The sequence below is a fragment of the Hyperolius riggenbachi genome, chromosome 7 (genome assembly GCF_040937935.1).
Source record: "Hyperolius riggenbachi isolate aHypRig1 chromosome 7, aHypRig1.pri, whole genome shotgun sequence".
Lineage (NCBI taxonomy): Eukaryota > Metazoa > Chordata > Amphibia > Anura > Hyperoliidae > Hyperolius > Hyperolius riggenbachi.
In genome coordinates, this window is record NC_090652.1 from 180,119,604 (window position 1) to 180,140,814 (window position 21,211).

General features: G+C 45.4%; 1 protein-coding gene across 1 annotated transcript in view; it reads right to left on the reverse strand.

Moving 5' to 3' along the window:
* The window catches only part of COL5A2 (collagen type V alpha 2 chain), a 1,703,177-nt gene that overhangs the window by 557,648 nt on the left and 1,124,318 nt on the right, over positions 1 to 21,211 (reverse strand). Inside the window, exons 25-26 of the mRNA XM_068247348.1 lie at positions 17,276 to 17,374; positions 17,141 to 17,194 (exon numbers count right to left, since the gene is read on the reverse strand). Coding sequence (XP_068103449.1) covers positions 17,141 to 17,194; positions 17,276 to 17,374 — 153 coding nt within the window. The remainder of the gene's footprint in view (positions 1 to 17,140; positions 17,195 to 17,275; positions 17,375 to 21,211) is intronic.

Sequence of the window (21,211 nt, forward strand, 5' to 3'; positions counted from 1 at the left end):
ATGCTTGATGTGACTGCTTCATCAGTTTCTTTGAAGTTTGACCAAGGTGTTACGTTGTCTCTGCCGATGGTCTTCGGCGCTATATTAGGCTCAGATGTTGTAAGTTGGATGGCGGACCTTATAGCGGAGACTTTGTCTGTGAAGAAATGGGCAAATTGGTCACAGAGGTCCTTTGAAGACTCGATATTAAGTTTTTGACATGCCGGGTTGCAGAGTTTTTCCACTGTGCGGAACAGTTGGGCTGGTTTGTTAACTGCATTTGCAATCTCTTGTGATAGAAAGGATGATTTTTTTTCCCGTGATTACCTTTTGGTAGTTCTTCAAGTGGAGGATTAAGGCATGTTTGTCTTCTGGGGACTGAGATTTGCGCCAGAGTCTCAAGTTTTCGGCCTTGTCTTTTCAGCTCTTTTATAGAGTTCTCAAACCACTGTGCATGATGGTGTAGAGTAAGATATTTGGTGCACAGAGGAGCAATGGTCTCGAAGGTGGAGGACACACATTTGTTGTATTTAAACACCAGAGTATCAGGGTCCAGGCTGGAGTCAGTCAATTCATCAAACCTAAGGTTTTCTTGGATATGTTGAGGTGTTAGCCCTTTTAAGCGGCGATATTTTATTTGATTCTTGAACTGGTGTTTGACAGCTGGTATTGAGAGGGAGAAGTGAATAGTGTGATGGTCTGACCAGGCAACAGGATTAATTTCCACATTGGCTATTGACAGCCCAGTATGGAATACAAGGTCCAGAGTGTGACCTTTCCTGTGAGTAGCAGAGCTGATTGATTGGAAGAAGCCCAGTTCATATAAGGCATGAGGTAGCTCTATTCCAAATTGTGAAGAGGAGTCATCCACCCATGTATTGAAATCTCCAAGAACAATCCATCTGGGGTGTTCCAGTGTTAGGTTGCATAGGAGATCTACAAGTTCCTTAAGGAAGTCAGAGTTCTTTTCTGGTGGGCGGTAGATCAGCAATCCAACTGGCAACTTCCAACAACTCACTGTCGTCTGCTTCAAGATTTTCATTTATATAATCATCTGCGCAGAGACCCCATGGTGTTTTGTGAAGTGCTATTAAGCCAGCAGTTATCTGATGAACTGTTGCTGAGCGCTGCTAAAACATTACAATATTGCTTTTGAAGATATACACATATCTCACTACAGCGATCCGCTCGTGGATTGAGCATTAACAGTTACATTTGGACTTTAGTCACTTAATGTTTATGATAGCCACATAACATATTTTTGTATTGAGCGCTGCTTACTATTTTGTATAAATTGAATTTTATTATCTGCTAATGACAGAGTCTGACTATGGGTCTGATGTGCAGTTGCTATGGGCAATGATACTGCTGGTTGTGAACATTTTCTAGGATGTTTACGTTTAGCTTTATTCAAGACTTTAGACTTTGCTACACTGGGTGACTGTGGAACAATACATTTAGTGGATTGTTTTGAAAACCTTCTGATGACATATTTGATTGACTAGCAATCAAGAGTTCATTGAGAGGATATGATAATGAGGATATTCTTAACCAGTTATGGATCACAAAAGCCATAAATTCTAGAGGCTGTTCCCTCAGAGTAGTGTGATTCAAAACATCAAGTGCCCAATCAAAAAGTCTGCCTTTGAACGGAGTGCAAACTATCTGATCAGCCCAGGTAGAAAAAGGTGTAGCCTGAAACTCTAGGTTTAACAAAAATCTAATCAATTCAGGCAAAAATTTGCTTGCTGTTTCACAGTCAAGCTTTTCAATTCTTTTAAAAAACAAGGAACCATAACTCACTGTGTCAGAGCCCTCCTCCATGTGGGTTTGTGTTTGTCCTGACATAATGGTATGCTGGGGAAGCATACTTTCTGAGTCAGCGTGTGTGCTCCAGACTATGTAGCTGGGTAATGGAAGAGGCTACACAAATGGACACAGGAGAAATGAACAAGGGAGCAAGATTTCCCAGAGCAACTGCAGCTCTGGGTTGCCTATCAGGCTAGATACTATGTGATACAATACACAACAGACGTAGTCGGTAACAGGCTTGGGTCATACACGATAGATCAGATGGCAGTTATACAGAATGGCTAGGCAAATTCGTAGTCAAGAGGCAGGCAAGGGTCAGAACACAAAACAATATACAATATTACAATAATACAAATACTGACTGACTAGAGTACATATATGTTGTGCTGATGCGCATTATATGAAATTTACCTCTCAAATAACTCACTAGCTAAAGCACAAGTAATGACAATTAACAAGACAGACAACAGACAGACAGACGGAATGCTTAGCCAATAAAGTCGCTGCTTCAGCGGCGGCAACATTCACACTGAGATAGACAAGACTAACAGGTAGGAGTGTAACTAATGGCAACTGCTGCTATAGTTTGTCCTCAAGAACAAGGCAAGAAAAAGGCAAGAAGAAATACTACCAGTCACCAACGTGGTGCTGGCAGAATCCAAACTATCAGGATCAGAAGGACTTTACTGACCCCCGCAGGCCAGCAAACGTCCAGCAGGCAGGAAAATACAGAGCAAGGCATTATACATTTTTACAATAACAACGTTCACAGCAAGAGCCCAATGACAACTCAGAGAGCTGAACACTATGTCGGGTGGGGACTAAAATGGGAGGCAGACTTTCATGTCGGCATCAGCCAATGGATGCAGGCATGCAAATTCCCACACAGCTGAATGGTAATTACGCAATCCTGAGCCAGCTTGATTACAGGCTGCCAGCTGAAAGACTCTCATAACAAATACATGCAATACTATGCAACGACATGCATGTAGGAAATCCAGGGATATCTGGCTGTAATTCAACTGCAGCAAGCAAAAGGAGGAGTTATGACAGCATCCTAAGCTGCTCTGAACTGCAGAGTGACTGCAAATGACTAGGGATGGTCGGAAATGCCAATTTCCGATTCCGCGGTAAATCCGCATTCCGCCATTGCCAAATACCGATTTCGCTTTCCGCTACCAATTTCCGCATTTCAATGCGGAATTTCCGCCGGAAATCGCGGAAATTCCGCCCGAATTTAACATCAATTTTCTCAAAAACTATAAAGTCTTTTTGAAAACGTTTTTTGCATCTTTTTCAGAAGATTCTGTTATATAAACCCTGAAAATTTGGTGTTTCTAGGACTTACGGGGGCTTTGCTATTAACCGCTAAAGTCGGCGGATTTTTACTGTAATGTAAGTGCCGAAAATAGGCAGATGTAGATTTTCTGCATTTTACATTACAGTAAAAATCCGCCGACTTTAGTGGTTAATAGCAAAGCCCCCGTAAGTCCTAGAAACACCACATTTTCAGGGTTTATTAAACTGAATCTTGTGAACAAGATGCAAAAAAAAATTTCAAAAAGACTTTATAGTTTTTGAGAAAATCGATGTTAAAGTCAGGCGGAAATTTCTGCGATTTCCGGCGGAAATCCGCCTAACGCACTAGCATTACCGATTTCCGCATTCCTATGCGGAAATGCAATTTCCGATCGGAATTTCGGAAATTGCATTTCCGCGGAATCCGAATGAGCAGCCCTACAAATGACAATGAGACTTATTGCGAATGCGCAACTCAATGCAAGCAGATAAGTCAGAGCTGCCTGGTTGCAGTCCCACCGCAAAACCGACAGAACATGCTACAGCAGAGATCCTGACACTAAAACTTTAGAATTACTAACACATCATGTTTGGTGGCCTACTGTAAGGAAGGACTGTAAGGCTTTTGTTGACGCATGCAGCATCTGTGCCAGAAGCAAAGTCTCTAGGAACGCTCCTAGAGGTAATTTGATGCCCTTACCCATTCCTCAGGTCCCTTGGACCCATATTTGTATGGATTTTGTGGTCGATTTGCCTTCCTCTGGTGGGAAAAGTGTAATCTGGGTGATAAGGGACAGGTTCAGCAAGATGGCTCACTTTGTCCCATTGTGTAAATTGCCTTCAGCCAAGGAGTTGGCAGAATTATTTATAGAACATGTCTTTCATTTACATGGTATTCCAGAGGATATTGTGTCTGATTGGGGAGTTCAGTTTATCTCCCAAATCTGGCAGTCCTTCTGTTCTTGTTTAGGTATCTCCTTGTCATTGTCATCTGGTTTTCATCCTGAGACCAACGGTCAGACAGAAAGAACAAACCAATCCCTGGAGCAATATCTCCGGTGTTTTGTGTCTGACCGTCAGGAAACCTGGCTGCGATTTCTACCTTTTGCTGAATTTGCATTCAACAATCTTCCATATTCTTCTACCAAGTTGTCACCCTTTCAGGTGGTTACTGGCCGGAGTCCTAAGCTCTCCTCATTTTCCAGTTCACATTTCATTTATCCGGCTTTGGAAGTTTGGATATCTCATATGCAGTCAGTCTGGTCTCAGGTCAGGCAGAATTTGCAAAAGGCGGTTTCTCAACAAAAACATCATGCTGATCATCATTGAACCCCTGAGTGGGAATTTACACCTCGGAATCTTGTTTGGGTTTTGACTGGTAACATTCCTCTGCGCCAGCCTTCTGCCAAGCTGGGGCCCAGGTACAATGGCCCTTATCCTGTCTCAGAAAAAATTAATGAAGTCGTTTATTGAGTAACCTTGCCTCAATCTATGAGGGGAGTAAGTTATTTTCATGTGTCTTTATTGAAGCCGGCGGCCAATGTTTCACTGTCATCCGCCCCTCCATCTCCGATTGAGGTGGATGGTGAACCTGAGTATAAGGTGGAAAGGATTCTTGACTCTCGGAAATTTTATAACTCTCTGCAGTACTTGGTGGACTGATGGGCCTGAGGAGAGGAGTTGGGTTCCAGCACGGCAGGTTCATGTCGACGATTTAGTTCGGGAATTTCATTGTCAACATCCTGATAAGCCAGGTAGGGAGTGTCCAGAGTCCACCCCTCGAAAGGGGGGGGGGGGGTAATGTAACAAACTTATCTGGTGTTGTCTCAGGAGGCGGCTCTGACAATGTTGAGCAGTTGCAAGAAGCTTCCTCTTCCTCTCTGTTCAGACGCATCCCCGGCTCCCCTGTAGATGTGAGTCAGCGTGTTGTTTCTGGCAGTCTCCCTAGGAGGACGTGCACAGCTCAGAGCTGCCTTTATAGGTTAAGGAGGCATGTCTGAGGTGTGTCAGCTGATTCCTGCAGTCAGCTGACACTTGCTGCAGGGATGTTGCGGATTGGTCCGATTTTCCTGGGGGCTTGGTCTGTGATCTATTCCTTCTATATAAAGCCCTGGGCATTCAGTTACTCGCTGTCCGTTATAGCTATTAGTTTGCTGAGCGCTGCACCTTGCCTTGCTATTGTGCCTAAGTCAGCTAGTTTTCAGAGATATATATATATATATATATATATATATATATATATATGTGTGTATATATATATATATATATATATATATATATATATATATATATATATATATGCAGACACTGCCGATATATATGTGCTCTAGTTAGATCAGTCTTGGATATTGGATATTCTCCAGATTGTTTTCCTGTGTATGACACGGCGTGCCCTTCACTTTGTTTAGTCTCATCCTTCCTATACTGCAGACATCTGGTACTTGGTTTAGACAACCTGTTAACGACTCTGATTTTGTCTGACTCCTGGTACCTCTGTTTCTGATAAGTGTATGACCTTTGGCTATCCCCAACTTCTCGATTTATATATATCTGCTAGTATCTAGTGGCCAGGGATTACACAAATGCACTTGTTCAACCACTTCCGGACGGCGGTGAATGAAATCTATGCCCTGTTTTGATGCTGTTATTCCTGCCAGAGCATTCTCGCCACTCTTGTTGCTCCTGCTGATCGTGTCACTCTCTGCCCGCCGCAGCTCACTCACCCTGCCGTCTATATGACCCCTCCTTGCCATTGCTGCAATCAGGCAGCATGGAGAATTAGTCAATAAGGATCTCTTATCTGTCATTGTTTCAGTGGCGATCAGGCTTTCCTCCATACAATACCGCTTTATGAAGTCATCAAGCCGGGACTGATCCATTCGGTATAGTGAGGCTTACAGCGGTATTGTATGGAGGGGAGCCAGAAGGGGAACATCTGGCTATCTATGGGGCCATGGCTTATATAAAGGCACACCTAGCTATCTCTACTAGGGAGATAAAAATATATATAAATAGTTGCCTTAGGGACTCAGCTTTTTTAATCTATATTTTATGAGGGAAACTTACTTTTACTTTACTATATAGGAGCTTGTAATTATGGACCAGACAAAAAAAAAAACAACAGAAAAATAACACCTATATTTCATAATAATATATTGTCACCATACATTGTGATAGGGACATAATTAAAACGGTTTAATAATCGGGACAACTGGACAAATAAAATGTGTCCGTTTTATCCACAGGAGAATGTTTAATTTTTTTTCATTGAGGAAAAAGAACAGCATTTCAAGAAAAACACCTGCTACCTACAGTAAAATGTGGTGGTGTGGCCAGTGCAGGGACTGGGGATCTTGTCAAAGTTGAGGGACGCATGGATTCCACTCAGTATCAGCAGATTCTGGAGACCAATGTCCAGGAATCAGTGACAAAGCTGAAGCTGCGCCGGGGCTGGATCTTTCAGCAAGACAACAACCCTAAACACTGCTCAAAATCCGCTAAGGCATTCCAGCAGAGAAACAAGTACAACGTTTCGGAATGGCCATCTCAGTCCCCAGCAGGGCTGGTCCTGGACTTTCTGCTGCCTGAGGCAAAGATCGTGAAGGCGCCCCCCCCCCCCCATCCTTAAAGCAAAATTAAAGAAGACCGCTTCAGTCCGCTCCTCTCTCTTGTGCCTCCTTCTTTGCCACTCTCCTGTGCCTTCCTTCTGTGCCCCTCTCCTGTGCATCCTGTCTTTCCCTTCTGTGTCCTTTCCCCATGTGCCTCCCTTCTGTGGCCTCTCGTGTGCCTCCTTTGCCCCTCTCTCTTGTGCCTCCCTTCTGCGGCCTCTCTCTTGTGACTCCTTTGCAACTCTCTCCTGTGCCTCCCTTCTGTGTCCTCTCCCCTGTGCCTCCTTATTTGCCACTATCTCTGAGTCTCTCTGTCTTATGCCCCTCCTTGCAGTCACTGCCCTCCTCCCTCTCCATGTTTTGATCCCCACTCCCATGTCACCATCTTCCTGCTCCCACTTAGCCCCTTTCTTGTGCACCCCCCCCCCTTCCTTTCGACTTTGTCATCCCCTTCATTGATTCCTGTTCCACTTGCCAAGTCCCCCCCCCCCCCCAATATGTCTTCAATACTGATTCCATTCCAATTCCATCCCCACAGTACGCCCACCATTACTAATTACCTACTGTACGTCCATTACTGCCGGTGGTGCCCTGTATTACCCCCTGCCCCATCTGCTGTACATAACATTACACCCACACGACCGACCGTGAAGAAAGCCTGAGTGAGGCAGCAAAGTGACTGACTCACCGGGGATGGGGTCTCCCTCAGGGTCTGGCAATGGCGATGGGCGGGCGTCGGGCATCCGCAGGCATCCAGCATGCATTCTGCACTGGCTGGCACTGGCAGGCAGGGGACAGACTGCTGCAGCGGCCGCGGGCATGCTCCATTCATCTAGCATCTCGCGCTGGCGGGCAAGGCCGGTGAGCGGCGGTCGGCGGCAGCCAGGCTCATAATCATAGTCACGGTCATGTCGGCGGCGCTCAGTGACTGACCGTGACAATCAGGCAGGGCAGCAGAGCGGGCGGCAGCCGCCACCATCAGCAGGCTTAGGCAGCGTGCAGCCTTGGAGGAGACAGGAGAGCACACCTCCCAACTTTTTGAGATCAGAAAGAGGGACACTTCAGCCACACCCCTGCCAAAACCCTAATCACGCCCCTAGTCACGCATAATGTAATGATTTTTTTAGGAAAAATAGGTTTTATTATAAGTCAATCCACGCTGGCCCTTTCAACCCTGGTTCATTTTCCTTCCTATTTACATTTGAAAATAAGAATTAAATCAATTTAAAGGATGGGGGAAAGAGTCAAACATTTTTTCCAGCAGAAAACTATATATACTTAAAGATCTGTACATCAGTCCTGAAAGAGGGACTGTTGGGAGCTATTGGGAAGCAACAAGTGTGTATGGGCATCTATTTTAATGTAAGTTTTGGGATTAAAATGTCACTGAATAAGCATTTATAAGTAGATGATCCCAGGAAGCAGAGGTCCCAAGCAACTCAGAGAAAGTAGTAAATGACACATAGGAGGCAGAGATTCCCATCAAGTCATTGATTAGCACCAAGCTGACTATTTGTGAGGGTCACATTCCATCCCCATCAGATAAACATAGCAGGCTGTCAGCTTATCTTTGTGCAGGGGCAAGGAGATGTAAGAAAACAGGAGACAAAGCATGGAGAGCTCCATAAAACTTGGCTCACCTTCCAGTAGCATGGCCTCTGCCAGCAAGCCTCACTGCCATTGAGAAGCAACACTGCCGTGCAAGCTAGTTTTTTTTTAACTTGTATAAGGCTGGAGCACATCAATGTGAACAAGAGAGCCCAAATCTAAAAATCATGCAAGGCAGCAAATAGAGAGAAAGGAATGATGCATCAGTTTGTCAATCTTACCTGCACCCAGCGATGTCTCTCCATTAGTTCCAGCTGGCTGATCTCTGCCTTCTCTCTGCATGCCCCGTCTGTGTAATCACGCGACATACAGAGGACAGGAAGTAGTGTGTAGCCAGCTGGAACTGATGAGGATGTACAGAGAAGACATCGCTGGGTGCAGATGAGATTCCTGGAGCCACACCGACAGTGCTGCACTCTGCAAAAGGGAGAGAGGAGACCCAGGAGGGGGGCCAAGGGAGGGAGACGAAGCCGGGTCGCCCTCGCCACATCCCTGACTAATTGGCTGATGTAGAAGAGCACAGACCGGGGGTTAAGCGGGACCACGCCCCCCCACCTGTGACTGTCCCTCCGAAATCGGGACACTTGTGAGGTCAAAATCTGGCCGCAGAGCTTGGAGTCGACGGACTCGGAGGCCGGCGGCATCATGTGGGCGGCACCAGAACGGGCGGGCGTGCGGTGCACAGCTTAACGGGGGCGGGGCGGGTCCCAGCCAGAACACAGACTCTACCTCGGCGGCGGAGGGTCACTCACGGTGTGTGCAGCCAGGCACCACAGGAACAGCCGGACTTCACTGCAGAGTCTGCACTGCAGCCTGCACAGCACTCTCTCCGGCTCCGCAGTCACTTCCTCTTTATGTCTGGTGCCGCCCCTCCACTTCCTGCCGCCTGAGGAACCCGCCTCACCCCGCCTCATGGGCGGGCCGGCCCTGGTCCCCAGACCTGAATACAATTGAAAATCTGTGGTGTGGGTTAAAGAGAGCTGTCCATGCTCAGAAGTCATCAGACCTGAATGGCTCGAACCTCCGATTTTAGGTTCCCGAACTTCGAATGCGAACTTCTGCAAAAGTTTGCGTTCGTGCGAACTTTGTGAACAGCAATAGACTTCAAAGGGCAGGCGAACTTTCAAAACTTCAAACACTATTTCGGGCCACAAAAGTGATGGGAAAGATGTTTCAAGGGGTCTAAAACCTGGAGGGGGGCATGGCGGAGTGGGATACACGCCAAAAGTCCCAGGGAAAATTACGGATTTGATGCAGAGCAGGGTTTTAAGGGCAGAAATTGCATTGCAATGCTAAACTGGAGGCATAAAGTGCTTGAAAACATGTTGCGTGTGTATACATCAATCAGGTAGTGTAATTCGTGTACTGCTTCACACTGACAGACCAAACTCACTGAGTAGCGCACTGCAAACAGCTGTTTGTGTAGTGATGGCTGTGCTGGACTGGTGCACACCATGGCGAGAGTGCAGGCGATGGCGGTTTTCAAGCCCATATGGTCGGGCTGAGGTAGCTCAATGACAGAACATCAGTGACTGTCCAGCTGATAGAATTTGGTCTGTCCACAATGAAGCAACATCCTTATTATCTTGGGTCAGGTGTGCCCCCCAACGCACTCATATAGCCGGCAGTCATTGCTTCATTGTGATATGCAAGCCCCTTCACCGAGGCAAGGTAACGATCAAGGGGAATTGACACATGTACGTGCCTTTTATTTTGTTGTTGCAGCCGCAGTGCAGCCAGAAATATTAGGCAGGCATGTACACGCACCACAAAAAAAATTAGTACTGTTTTTGTTAGCAGCGGCCTTAAAATCCGCCTGGAGTCCTGGACCTTGTTGGTGGTGGCGGGGAATGCAGTCAAGCGGCCTGCAGGCAGAGATGCTGTGTGGGGACCGACTTAGTTTTGGGGCAGGCAGTCACACGGTGTGCAGGCAGAGATGATTTGTTTGGGGACTGATTTAGTCTTCGGGCAGGCAGTAGCCCTCCGGGATCCATGCCTCATTCATTTTGATAAAGGTGAGGTACTGAACAATTTTTTGACCTAGGTGACTTCTCTTCTCACTGACAATGCCTCCAGCTGCGCTGAAGGTCCTCTCTGACAGGACGCTTGAGGCAGGGCAAGCCAGAAGTTGGATGGCAAATTGTGACAGCTCTGGCCACAGGTCAAGCGTGCGCACCCAGTAATCCAGGGGTTCATCGCTGCTCAGAGTGTGTACATCCGCAGTTAAGGCCAGGTAGTCGGCTACCTACCGTTCGAGGTGTTGGTGGAGGGTGGATCCGGAAGAGTTAAGGCGAGGCGTTGGACTAAAGAATGTCTGCATGTTCGAAATCACCATGAGATCGCTAGAGCGTCCTGTCCTTGCCTGCTTGGACATGGGATGTGCAAGATTACTGGCAGTGGCACCTTTATTCCGTTGTGCTGTGACATCACCTTAAACGCACTGTAAAGCATACTTTCTGCCTTCTGGTGATTTGGTAACATCTCCGCATCTTTGTGCTTATACCGAGGGTGTAGTAGCGTTGCCACCCAGTACAGGTCATTCCCTTTGAGTTTTTTTATACGGGGGTCCCTCAACAGGCTGGACAGCATAAAAGACGCCATCTGCACAAAGTTGGATGTCAACGTACTAGCCATCTCCTCTTGCTCTTCCTCATTGATGTCAGGTAAGTTCTCCTCCTCTCCCCAGCCACGGACAATACCACAGGAAAAGTGAGCAGCACAAGCCCCTTGCGACGCCTGCTGCTGTTCTTCCGCCTCTTACTCAAAAAAACCCACCTTCCTCATCTAACTTCTCTTCCCCACACGACTCTTCCTCCTCCTCCCCCTCCTCTATGCTGCCACAGGTGTTGAGGAAACACCTGGTCCTGCTGATGATTGTTCTTACTCTTCCATCTATTCCTGTTCACGCTCCTCCACAGCTTGATCCACCACTCTAGGTACGGCATGCTCCAGGAAGAAAGCATATGGGATCAAGTCGCTGATGGCGCCTTCACTGCGACTCACCAGGTTTGTCACCTCCTCAAACGGACGCATGAGCCTGCAGGCAATACACATGCGTGTACAGTACTTTGGCCAGAAAAACCCCAGCTCCCCAGAGCATGACTTTTCACTGTAGTTGTACAGATACTTGTTGACGGCTTTCTCCTGTTGTAGCAGACGGTCAAACATGAGGAGTGCTGAATTCCAGCGGGCTATCGCAAATCAAGCACCTCATCTGCACGTTGTTTCTCTGCTGAATATCGGCCAAGCGTGCCATGGCCATGTAGGACTGCCTGAAATGCCCACACACCTTCCTGGACTGCTTCAGGACCTCCTGTAAGCCTGGGTACTTACACACAAATCTTTGAATTATTAGATTCAGCACATGTGCCATGCTGGGTACATGTGTCAACTTTCTCAAAGCCAAAACTAGATTGCTGCCATTGTCACACACCACGTTGCCGATCTCCAGTTGGTGCGGGGTCAGCCACTGATCCACCTGTTTGTTCAGAGCAGCCAGGAGAGCTGCTCCAGAGTGACTGTCGGCTTTGAGGCAAGACATGCCCAAGATGGCGTGACACCATCAAACCTGGCATGCAGCATAGTCCCTGGGGAGCTTGGTGTGTGTGTAGCTGGAGAGGAGATCATAGCACCAGTAGAGTAGCACTGCCACTCAGTCAAGGAGGAGGATGACAGTGAAGAGGATTTAGCAGGAGTAGTAGGATGAGATGGAGACGAGGTGGCAGCAGGCCTGCCTGCAAGCCGTGGAGGTGTCACAACTAGGTCCGCTGCACAGCCACGTACTCCCTGCTTGCCAGCGGTCACCATGTTGACCCAATGTGCTGCATAAGTAATGTACCTGCCCTGACCGTGCTTTGCAGACCAGGCATCCGTGGTCAGATGGACACTTGACCCAATGCTGTGTGCCAGAGATGACACCACTTGCCTTTCAACTTCATGGTACAGTTTGGGTATCGCCTTTTTTGAGAAATAATTGTGGCCTGGTATCTTCCACTGCGGTGTCCCAATCGTCGCAAATTTTCGGAAGGCCTCAGAGTCCACCAGCTGGGTATAGTAACAGCTGGCAAGCTAACAGTTCCGCCAAGCCAGCTGTCAGAAGCCAGGCAAGGGGGTGACTGGCAGACATTGGCTTCTTCTGCTCAAAGATTTCCTTCACGGACACCTGGCTGCTGTGGGCAGAGAAGCAGGAACCACTCAAGGTAAGAGGAGGAGTGGAGGAGGGTGGCTGTGAAAGTGCAAGGGATAAAGCGGCTTAAGATGCCTCACCTGAAGGAGGAAGAGGAGAAGGAGGGTGGCTTTGCTTTTGTGTGCTGTTTTTCCTCAGAAGGTCTTCCCATTGCAGTTTGTGCTTTTTCATCATGTGCCTTCGTAAGGCAGTTGTCTCTACGCGGGTCTTGGTCTTTCCACGGCTCAATTTTTGGTGGCAGAGAGTACAGATGGCATTGCTCTCATCTGAGGCAGACACACAAAAAAATGTTCACACCGCTGAGCCCTGGTATGATGGCACTTTGGTGGTGGCGTCAGCAGCTGACCTTGAAGGGCATGTTGGCTGGCTGTCCATAGGTGGCGATACATGCCGCCGGACACTGCCACGAGCAGTTTCTGACGACGAGCTCCCCCTGCTTCTTTCAGCAACTCGTCTCCTCCTACTTCTCTCTGACTCCTCCTCTGAACTGGCCTCCTAGTCATCATGTCTATTGGGATCCCACGTGACATCCATGGCAGTATCATCATCATCGTCATCATCATAATCATCCTCCACAGCTTCACTTCTATCAGACACCTCATAAACTGCACCAACAGCAGGTACTTCATCATCCTCACACTTTACGTCCATGTGAAGCCTAACTCAGACATATGAGGTGGTGTAACCTGCTTTGCGCCTTCATCGTGTTGTAACAATAATGGCTGTAAATCAGTTAATTCCCCACCAAATAAATCCTGCGAAGTGTGAAATGGAGCAGATGTGGTGCTAGTAGTAGCGCTGGTGACTGCGGAAGATGAGGTGTTCTGTGTTAAATAGTCAACTACCTCCTGACAATCTTGGCATTTGATGGCACGTGCCTTCTGAACACTGTACTTTGGTCCAGGGCTGCACGAAATCACGTCAGCACGACCTCGAACAGACCTGCTGGGTAGCTTGCCTCTTCCTGTTGTTTTGTCCATATTGGGCGGATGAAGTAAAAGGTATGCACTGACTTGACTAATACCAGCACCATCCAGTAGTAATAAAGCTCTTTTATTGATAAAACGATATAGCAAGCATTACAGCTGTAATGCTTGCTATATCGTTTTATCAATAAATGAGCTTTATTACTACTGGATGGTGCTGACTTGACTGCTGATACAAGACATTGGAGTGTCGGAGTATGCAGAGACACTGTGGGTCCTAGCACATCCTTCTGTTTTTCCTTCCATGGGTGCTTGCTTCACACTGCTTTACTTCTGACTTGACTAATACCATGCGCAGTCACACAGATGCAGTGAAAGGTATACACTGACTGCTGGTATAATACAATGTGCAGTCACACAGGTGCTGTGAAAGGTATACACTGACTGCTGGTATAATACAATGTGCAGTCACACAGATGCAGTGAAAGGTATGCAGTGACTGGTATAATACAATGTGCAGTCACACAGGTGCAGTAAAAAGGTTGCAGTGACTGCTGGTATAACAATGTGCAGTCACACAGGTGCAGTGAAAAGGTTGCAGTGACTGCTGGTATAACAATGTGCAGTCACACAGGTGCAGTGAAAATGGATGTACTGACTGCTGGACTGATATATAAAACAGTGTGCGGTCACACCGATGCAGTTAAAGGTATGCAGTGACTGGTATTACAATACAATGTGCAGCTGTCACACAGGTGCAGTTCAAAGGTATGCACAGACTGGTATATAATACAGCATGCTGTCAGTCACACAGGTGCAGTGAAAGGTATGCAGTGACTGGTATTACACTATAATGTGCAGTATTCACACAGGTGCAGTTCAAAGGTATGCACGGACTGGTCTATAAAACAGTGTGCTGTCACACAGGTGCAGTTAAAATTATGCAGTGACTGGTATTATAATACAATGTGCAGTGCAGCAGTCACACAGGTCAGGTGGTGCAGTGAAAAGTGTGAATGTGCTGGGCCTAGCACAGTATAGCAATTAGCAAGGGCCAGATGCGACAGACAGGGCTGTATATACAGTGTCAGTGGGCCACACACAAAAAAAAAAAAAACACATCACAAGAACATTAGCTCTCAAAAGAGCTGTTTTGGGGTGCTTTACAGCAATGAATATCAGCAAGGAGCAAGCTAACAAGAGCCTAACTAAGCTTTCCCTATCTCCACAGAAACCTCTCTCCCTTCTCTCAGTAACACAGCAGCACACAGAGTGAGAAAATGGCAGATGCTGCTGCCTTTTATAAGTGTGTGTGTGTGTGTGTGGGGGGGGGGGGGGGGGGCTCCAGGAGGGAGTGCAACCTGATTGGCTGTCATGTGTCTGGTGACTGTGATGTAGAGGGTCAAAGTTTAAATCACATAGTTAAAATCAAAGAAATTAAGTTACATTCCTACAAATAATGCACTGGAGTGGTACTGTGCGTGCAACTTCATGTAGCAACAATAGCAGTAGTGTGCACAGCTCTGGGTGTCAGTGGGCTGTGGAGTGTCACACACAGAGAAATGCAATAGTACTATCAGAATACAGTCTAAACCAGGGGTCCCCAAACGTTTTGGGTCGAGGGCCGGGTCAACATACTTCAGACTGCTGGGAGGCGGAACATACATAAAATGATGTAGAAGTCTTTGTGCACCAGACAGTGAAACATACCCAGGTGACAACCTGTAGTCCAATTCCAACCCAAATAACTATGTAATTGGACAACAGTGTCATCTAAGGTGGAATTTGATTGGAAAGCAGCAAATTACTGCTTTCTGGCTTCATTCCATATGCAGATCACTAATAGTTAAAGTTGTAGCTGACCGCATCTATAATACATTTTGTGTGTGGAGGGCCAGTAAAAAGCCTCAGGGGGCCACATTCGGTCCGCGGGCCTTAGTTTGAGGACCACTGGTCTAAACTAAAGCACTGGAGTGCTAGTGTGCCTGCAACGGAATGTAGTAACAGCAGTAGTGTGCACACAGCTCTGGGCGTCAGTGGTCTGTGGAGTGTCACAAAATAAAAAAATAAAAAAAAGGAAAAGAAAAAACGGGAGATCGATGTACTAGCCCAAACTTGGTTCTCCAGCTATTAAGGAACTACAAGTCCCACAATGCATTTGCCTTTATGAATCATGACTGTGGCTGTCAGATTCCTGCAATGCATTGTGGGACATGTAGTTCCTTAAAGGACTTACGAGGCCAACGGAGGAAAAAAAGTTAATTGCTTGCATCTTCGTTTCAGGCACGGAGGACACCATCCGCGCCCTCCGTCCCGCTCCGCCGGGTCCCCCCGCTCATTATCCCCCCGGGCCAGCTTTTTTTCCTCCGTTGGCCTCATAAGTCCTTTAACAGCTGGAGAGCCAAGTTTGCAGATCACTGTACTAGCCCTCAAAAGGGCTGTTTGGGGTGCTTTCACAGCAAGTGAGGAACAGGAACACAGGCCTAGCTAATGCCTTTCCTACCTATCTGCAGCAAGTCTGACCCTGCTCTCACTAACAGTCAGCAGCCAGCAGAGAATGAATCCATTGTGGCCACCGCAACTGCTTTTTAATAGGGGGGTGGGGAGTCCAGGGGGTGGTGCTAGCTGATTGGCTGCCATGTGTATGCTGACTGTGAGGTAAGGAGTCAAAATTTGGCTTCATGATGATGTATAGGGGGCAGGTTGAACACGCCATAAGTTCGCAGTTCGCCGAGAGCGCAAACAGCGGAAATTCGCTGGGAACTGCCTGCCGGCGAACTGTTTGGGCCATCTCTACAGAGCATACTAATTTCACCCAGATAATTTACTGACAGAGATTTCAACCTTGGACACTAGTACGGTCAGAAAATTATTATAATATGACTCAATAATTGTAATGACTATTATTATTATTAAATTAACTTGGATTAATTAGGTAAAAATATGTGTACATTTAAACCTCCACTTGGTTCATACTCTTTCATCTACCTTTTAACTACATAATATTAGGTTGTGTTCAGGAAAATGTAGCATACTAGATAACAAGTTCTTATTGTTAAAGTACACTTGAACTGAGAGGGTTATGGTAGCTGCCATATTTATTTCCTTTTAAACAATACCAGTTTCCTGGCAGTCCTGATAAACTCTTTGACTACAGTTGTGTCTGAATCACCTAAAACAAGCATGCAGCTCCAGTCATACTATAGTCAGAGAACCTGATCTGCATGCGTATTCAGGGTCTATGGCTAAGAGTATTAGAGGCAGAATATCAGCAGGACAGCCAGGAAATCTGCATTGTTTTGTAAGGAAATATGCCAGCATCCATATCAGCAGCGTAGCTGAGGAGCTTGTGGCCCCAGTGCGAGTTTTACATAGGGCCCCAAGTACTCTATTGATATGAAGTCCCAAAACCTACCAAGGACAATATCCGTGTCAGAAAGGTCTTATCAAAGTTACGAAACAGTTAGTTAAGGATTACTACTATTCAATGCACATATAGAGGTGTTTATTACCAGCATAGCACCAATTAAAAGCTAATAAGATGGACAAAGGCCCCTAATGGCCCCCCAGTCCATGGGCCCTGGTGAGGTCACAACCTCTGCATCTCCTTTTGCTACGCCACTGCTCCATATCCCTCTCAGTTCAGGTGTAATTTCAATAGATCTATGGTACAAATACGAGAATTAATGTGTAGAGGAATATAATATAAATATAAGACATACTCTTTGTCCAGGAACTCCTGCACTGCCTTGTTCTCCTGGCTTTCCAGAATCCCCCTAATAAAAAAAATCGGTTATTTAAAACAAGAAGAAAAAACATATGGTAAGTGTATTTGATTAGATAAACATAATTCATACACTGTTGCCTTTTGGACCTGCAGGTCCCATTGTACCAGTTTCACCACGAATTCCAATTGGACCAGGTGGACCAGGACGGCCATCTTCTCCAGGTGCTCCCTGGGGGAAAAAAAAGAGAAAACCTGAACCTGAAAGGTGATTTGATGTTTGCATGTATATAAGCTGTCTTTTCTACTTTTCTAACATCTTGTCAGCAAACATGCAGGAATTGGGTTTGAAAAAGGGTGATTAGCCAAAAGTGTACTCTGTTTCTTTTGAAGTGGAATAAAGCTCTGACATAACATTACAGTTTCATTTTCATCTTCATTTCCTTGTGATAAGTAGTGATAAAGTTATTGGGGAATGAACGGGAGGAGCGATGAAATATAAAAATTCCTCTCGTCCATAAGGTGAAAACAACCCGTGGCCTGAAGTGGTAAAGGCTGTAAATAATCTTTTAGAGTAAAGACGAAATGCAGGAAATTTGGGCACATGAGGCAAGTGGACAAAAAGGGTGCCGCCATTGATGATCTCATGATAAATATCATTTGATGGACGCCTGGTGAATAATAGCATTTTCAATGGGCGCCCGGTAAATAATAACATTTACAAACATACTTACCATATAAAAATGTTTACAAACATACTTACAATACATATTGTTTCTATCTACGTAAAGTTTCATAACTAAAACGATATTTAGTGGAATAGTGGAAAATACAAAAGTCTCAAATAACTAAATATAATTGATTTAAAAAATGATTTGATAAACGATATGGGAGTTTTAGGGCTAGGCACTACTAAGGAAGTGTATAGCTAAATAATGTATATTGAATTAAAAAATAATTAGAAAAAATGATATGGGAGTTTTAGGGTTAGGCACTACTAGAGGGGTCTTAGGGTTAGGCACCACCAAGGGGGTCTTACGGTTAGGCACAACCAGGAGGGGTTTAGGGTTATGCACCACCAGGGGGATCTTAGGTTTAGGCACCACCAAGGGGGTCTTAGGGTTAGGCACCACCAGGGGGATCTTAGGGTTAGGCACCACCAGGGAGGGTTTAGGGTTAGGCACCACCAGGGGGGTCTTAGGGTGAGGCACCACCAGGGGGGTCTAAAGGTTAGCAATAGGTAGATGGAGGGTTCTGTGTGAAAGTAGAGTTAGGTTTAGTTGTAGTAAAATGTTTAGTATTTAGTAATATTTACTCATTTTTTACTACAGTTATTATGAACTTACTTATATTTGTTTTCATTGTTGCAAACGATATTTTCAGGTTTTATTACATAAACGATAAATGAAGGTTTTACATAATATTATAAAATTATAACCATTATACATTTATTATTGTTTTCAGTGTTATAAACTATATTTTTTAGATTTTATTACATGACAAAATGATAAAAGAAGGTTATACACAATATTATACAATTATACATACAGGATATTATCGTTTTCAGTGTTATAAACAATATTTCCAGATTTTTATTACAACAAAAAACAATTAAAATATGGTTATTGACAAAATCATTACATTTCGGCTACACCACATGCCCTTTTTTCCAGGCGCCCTTTTTTATGTACGCGAGTTTCGCACCACTTTAAATTCAGCAATAAATGGTGTCATCCTGATTCAAAACTTTTTGCAATCCACAACAAAATATTAAGCAATTGTTTGCTGAGAAGAAAAGCAGGTCCGGCACCAGTCTCAATGCTTCAGTGAAAATTTATTCCAACAGATACAGTGAAAAAAGGCACATGGGGGTACAAAAGGACGGCCTGACAGCCGTTTCGCAGGTCTCCCCGCTTCGTCAGAGGCTCTGACGAAGCGGGGAGACCTGAGAAACGGCTGTCAGGCCGTCCTTTTGTACCCCCATGTGCCTTTTTTCACTGTATCTGTTGGAATAAATTTTCACTGAAGCATTGAGACTGGTGCCGGACCTGCTTTTCTTCTCAGCAAATATATCGTGATATCCTCACTAGGTAAAGAGCACAGTCTGCTCGGTAATCAATTCCGACTGCCTATTCCAGCCCTCTTCGAGTGCCAGTTACCTTTATTCTTCATCTACTATATTAAGCAATTGGTTTGAAGGGGATGAATCTGCATGGATAGAATTCACTCACTCATTGATTCAAAGATCTCTTATAGCGAACACAGTGAATCAAGCGCAGGAGACTTGGGTACACAGGGAGTAACTTCGGCGCCGTCAGAAGACGGAGCTGAAGTTACTTTTAAAACACAATCATTCAGCTTCCAGCAATTGCTGGAAGCCAAATTATTTCATTCCCCACCATCCATGGCGGCATGGAGGGGGAATAGTATTTAACACAGCCGGGACTTGTGCAGCAGCAGGATCAGCCATGTACCGGCTGTATCCTGCGCCTAAGTCTCCCGCGCCGATTCCTCTTGTACGCTCTTATAGTACTAGCAGCGACTAAATCTGACAAGGCAGTCTTGTCCAACAGTAGTATTGTTTATTTTTGATCAACCAAAAAGAACACAGTTTATTAAATTAAAGGTACAATAAACATTTACAGCAGAACACATTAGGAATATCATAGACAGGAAATTGTCATGCATACAAAACAAAATTCCATACATTAGATATCCATAGTGTGTCATCTAGACACCACAATCCCTGAGAGAATTTGATCCCTGATCAAGTCAGGATCCACACAGCCAATTTCCCTATATCTTCTCAAATTTGCTGGGGGAACCTCTGTGTGCATACTTGAAACATTTTTGCTATTTCAAAGAATCATTTACTTGTTTGGTTCATATAGCTAGGGAGGGAGGAGTAGTACTTTTCTAGAAATGGAGGATTAACTGTTTTGCTGTAAAAAAGAATGGATGAAAGCAATCCTAACATGTTTGGATACACTACCATCCCTGTATCGTTGTATTACATCTAAAATACCTGGCAAGTATCTGCGCAACTTATGGCAGTTCCCCATCATATGCAGAAGATCCTCATGATCCCTTTTACATCTAGGACAATCAGAGGAGTCCAGTAAACCGTAACGGTGTAGGCGTTTAGGAGTAAAATTAGTCCTATGGATTATCTGTAGTATAGTACAAATTTTAGTGGCGTTAATGGAGAGCAAGGACACCACCTGCAGAGCCTCTAGCCAAAAAGCTTCTGTAAGGTCTGGTATCTTTTTCCCGTAGAGTTCTACACTTCAATGGGAACTTTCTGTGATAATGAGCAAGCAACATACTCTAACATGTAGGAATCAAGCCATGCTTGCATCACCATACTATACGGAATCAGTTGAAAAGGGCTCCTGAGCCATCTGTATTAAAAGGGCTCCTCCATAGACTTCAATGTTATTTCTGCAAATATGGGCTACAAAGTGGTGAAAAGGGCTCCCAAGTTTTCGTTCGGCTACAAGGTTTTCTATTTAAAGCCCATATTTTTCATTTGGCTACAAGGTTTTTGATTCAACTACAAAAGGGTGCACCTTTGTAGCCCATATTTTTTTGGGGCTACAAGGTTTTTGATTCTGCTACAACAGGGCGCCCCTTTGTAGCCCATTTTTTTATTCGGCTATAAGGTTTTCGGCTACAAGGTTTTTGATTCTGCTACAAAAGGGTGTCCTTTTATAGCTGAGATTTTTTTTTTTTAATTTGGGGGTGAGGAGGGGGAAGGGGGGGGTGTTAAAGGAGAACTGTAGTGAGAAGTATATGGAGGCTGCCATATTTACTGTATTTCCTTTTAAGCAATACCAGTTGCCTGGCAGCCCTGCTGATCTATTTGGCTGAAGAAGTGTCTGAATCACACCAGAAACAAGCATGCAGCTAATCTTATCATATCTGTCAAAACTGTCAGAAAAACCTGATCTGCTGCATGCTTGTTTAGGGGCTATGGCTTAAAGTATTAGAGGCAGAGGATCAGCAGGATAGCCAGAGAACTGGTATTGCTTAAATGGAAATAAATATGGCAGCCTCTCTACAGTTCTCC